Source organism: Lactuca saligna, chromosome 8 (assembly GCF_052625555.1).
Source record: "Lactuca saligna cultivar CGN05327 chromosome 8, ASM5262555v1, whole genome shotgun sequence".
Lineage (NCBI taxonomy): Eukaryota > Viridiplantae > Streptophyta > Magnoliopsida > Asterales > Asteraceae > Lactuca > Lactuca saligna.
In genome coordinates, this window is record NC_136424.1 from 128,293,168 (window position 1) to 128,294,759 (window position 1,592).

A 1,592-nucleotide genomic window follows, 5' to 3' on the forward strand; every position below is an offset into this window, starting at 1 on the left:
TCAGTTATTGCCCTTTTCTCCTTCTTCTAGTGGTAATCCTGGTAATTCATCTCCCAACCAATCCATGCCGAGAATGACGTCGAACTCAGTTAACTCAAAAGGTAAAAGTTCTCGATGGAATTCATTCCCATCTAAATCTATAGCTATGACCTCTAACATATTGCTAACAGGTATATTCCTACAACCAGCTACTTCTACTAAGATAGGGGTACTTAGTCTAAGCAGTGATAGTCTAAGTTTCCTACCAAATTCATGCGATATAAATGAATGATCTGTTCCAGAATCAAATAATAACTTTGCAGGAATTTGATTAACTAAGAATCTACCTAAAGCAACATCGGTTTCTTCCTTATCCTCATTGAGGGTCATCTGGTAGCTCCGACCCTTGGGCTTTGGTGGCAAGATCCTCGTGATCACCTTCTCTGCTTTCGGGCATTCCACTTTCATATGCCCCTCCTCTCCATAATTAAAATAAACTCTTCCTTTCATAGGTCAATTTGTGGAAATATTCCATGGATTTTTACACTTGAAGCAAACGACACAGTCGCCGAAATGCTTCTACTTGCACTGGTCGCACCACTGCTAATCTTGGTTGCTTCCAGATTTGTCGTTTGTTTTCGTAACCTTCTTCTTATTATTATTATTACTTCCCTCAACCTTTCTCTTCTCACAGACCTCAATTATCTCGGTAGTCTCTTCTTCATCATTCGTTCGACAGACTTTGAAGCCCAGATGTACGCTTTGAAGGTAGGTGTCTGCTTTACTGGAACAATGTACTCCTACAGTAGCCCCTTGGCATACCGATCAATCTTGTTCAATACTTCTGGAATGTGTCGTAGGTCGAACTCAATTTTATCAGCGAAGGAGTTGGTGTACTCATCCACCGACATGATTACTTTTGTCAAATCCAATAATTGATTCTCCAATTCTAGCATCTTCTCAACTGAACAAAACTTCCTCTTGAAAATGAGTCAAGAATTCATCCCAAGTCAGCTGTAACGACTTATTTGTGCTCAAAATCTTCCCAATGTGTTCCACCAACGCATCGTCGTACCTTTGAATTGCCTCACAACATAGGTGGTTTGTAGCTTTCCTGTTCACCCACACATCAGGAAAACTGAATCCATCTCTAATATCCAATCCATGACTCATACAGGATCTTCCTTCCCATTAAATGATGATGGCTTGCAAGTCATAAATCCTTATATTTGCAGTAGCCTTTGGGTTCATCATTTCCCTGAACTTCAGGCTGCTCCGGTCCCTGATAACTCTATGAGTCATCATTATTTCCTTCTTGGACCATTGTAGCATGTAAAGGAATTGGTCCATTGTTGACTTGTTTAACAACTACCGGCTTGTTGACTATTAGTGTTCTTCGTCTAATATTATCTAGCTCCCGAGCTAAAAACTCCCTAAACTTACGTTGCTGCTGATTGAGCATTTCTTGCATCATCACCCGAGCTTTATTCATTAGGATTTGCACAACAGCTGCTCCGATGTTTTGAGGTGTTACACCTCCTTCATTCGTTACGACTCTAACGCTCCTCGTGATGGTCATGGTGTCCGAGTACTAAAGTCGTAGATGCGAGAAT

General features: G+C 40.9%; 1 protein-coding gene across 1 annotated transcript; it reads right to left on the reverse strand.

The window, feature by feature from the left end:
* On the reverse strand, positions 1 to 447 carry LOC145010090 (uncharacterized). Its single transcript, XM_078968676.1, has one exon. The coding sequence runs from the start codon at positions 445 to 447 to the stop codon at positions 1 to 3; it is 447 nt and encodes a 148-aa protein (XP_078824802.1).
* Positions 448 to 1,592: the final 1,145 nt, after the last annotated feature.

Bases quoted from the DNA above. Each gene is read 5' to 3' on its own strand.
- LOC145010090 (XM_078968676.1), bottom strand. From the start codon at position 447: ATGAAAGTGGAATGCCCGAAAGCAGAGAAGGTGATCACGAGGATCTTG.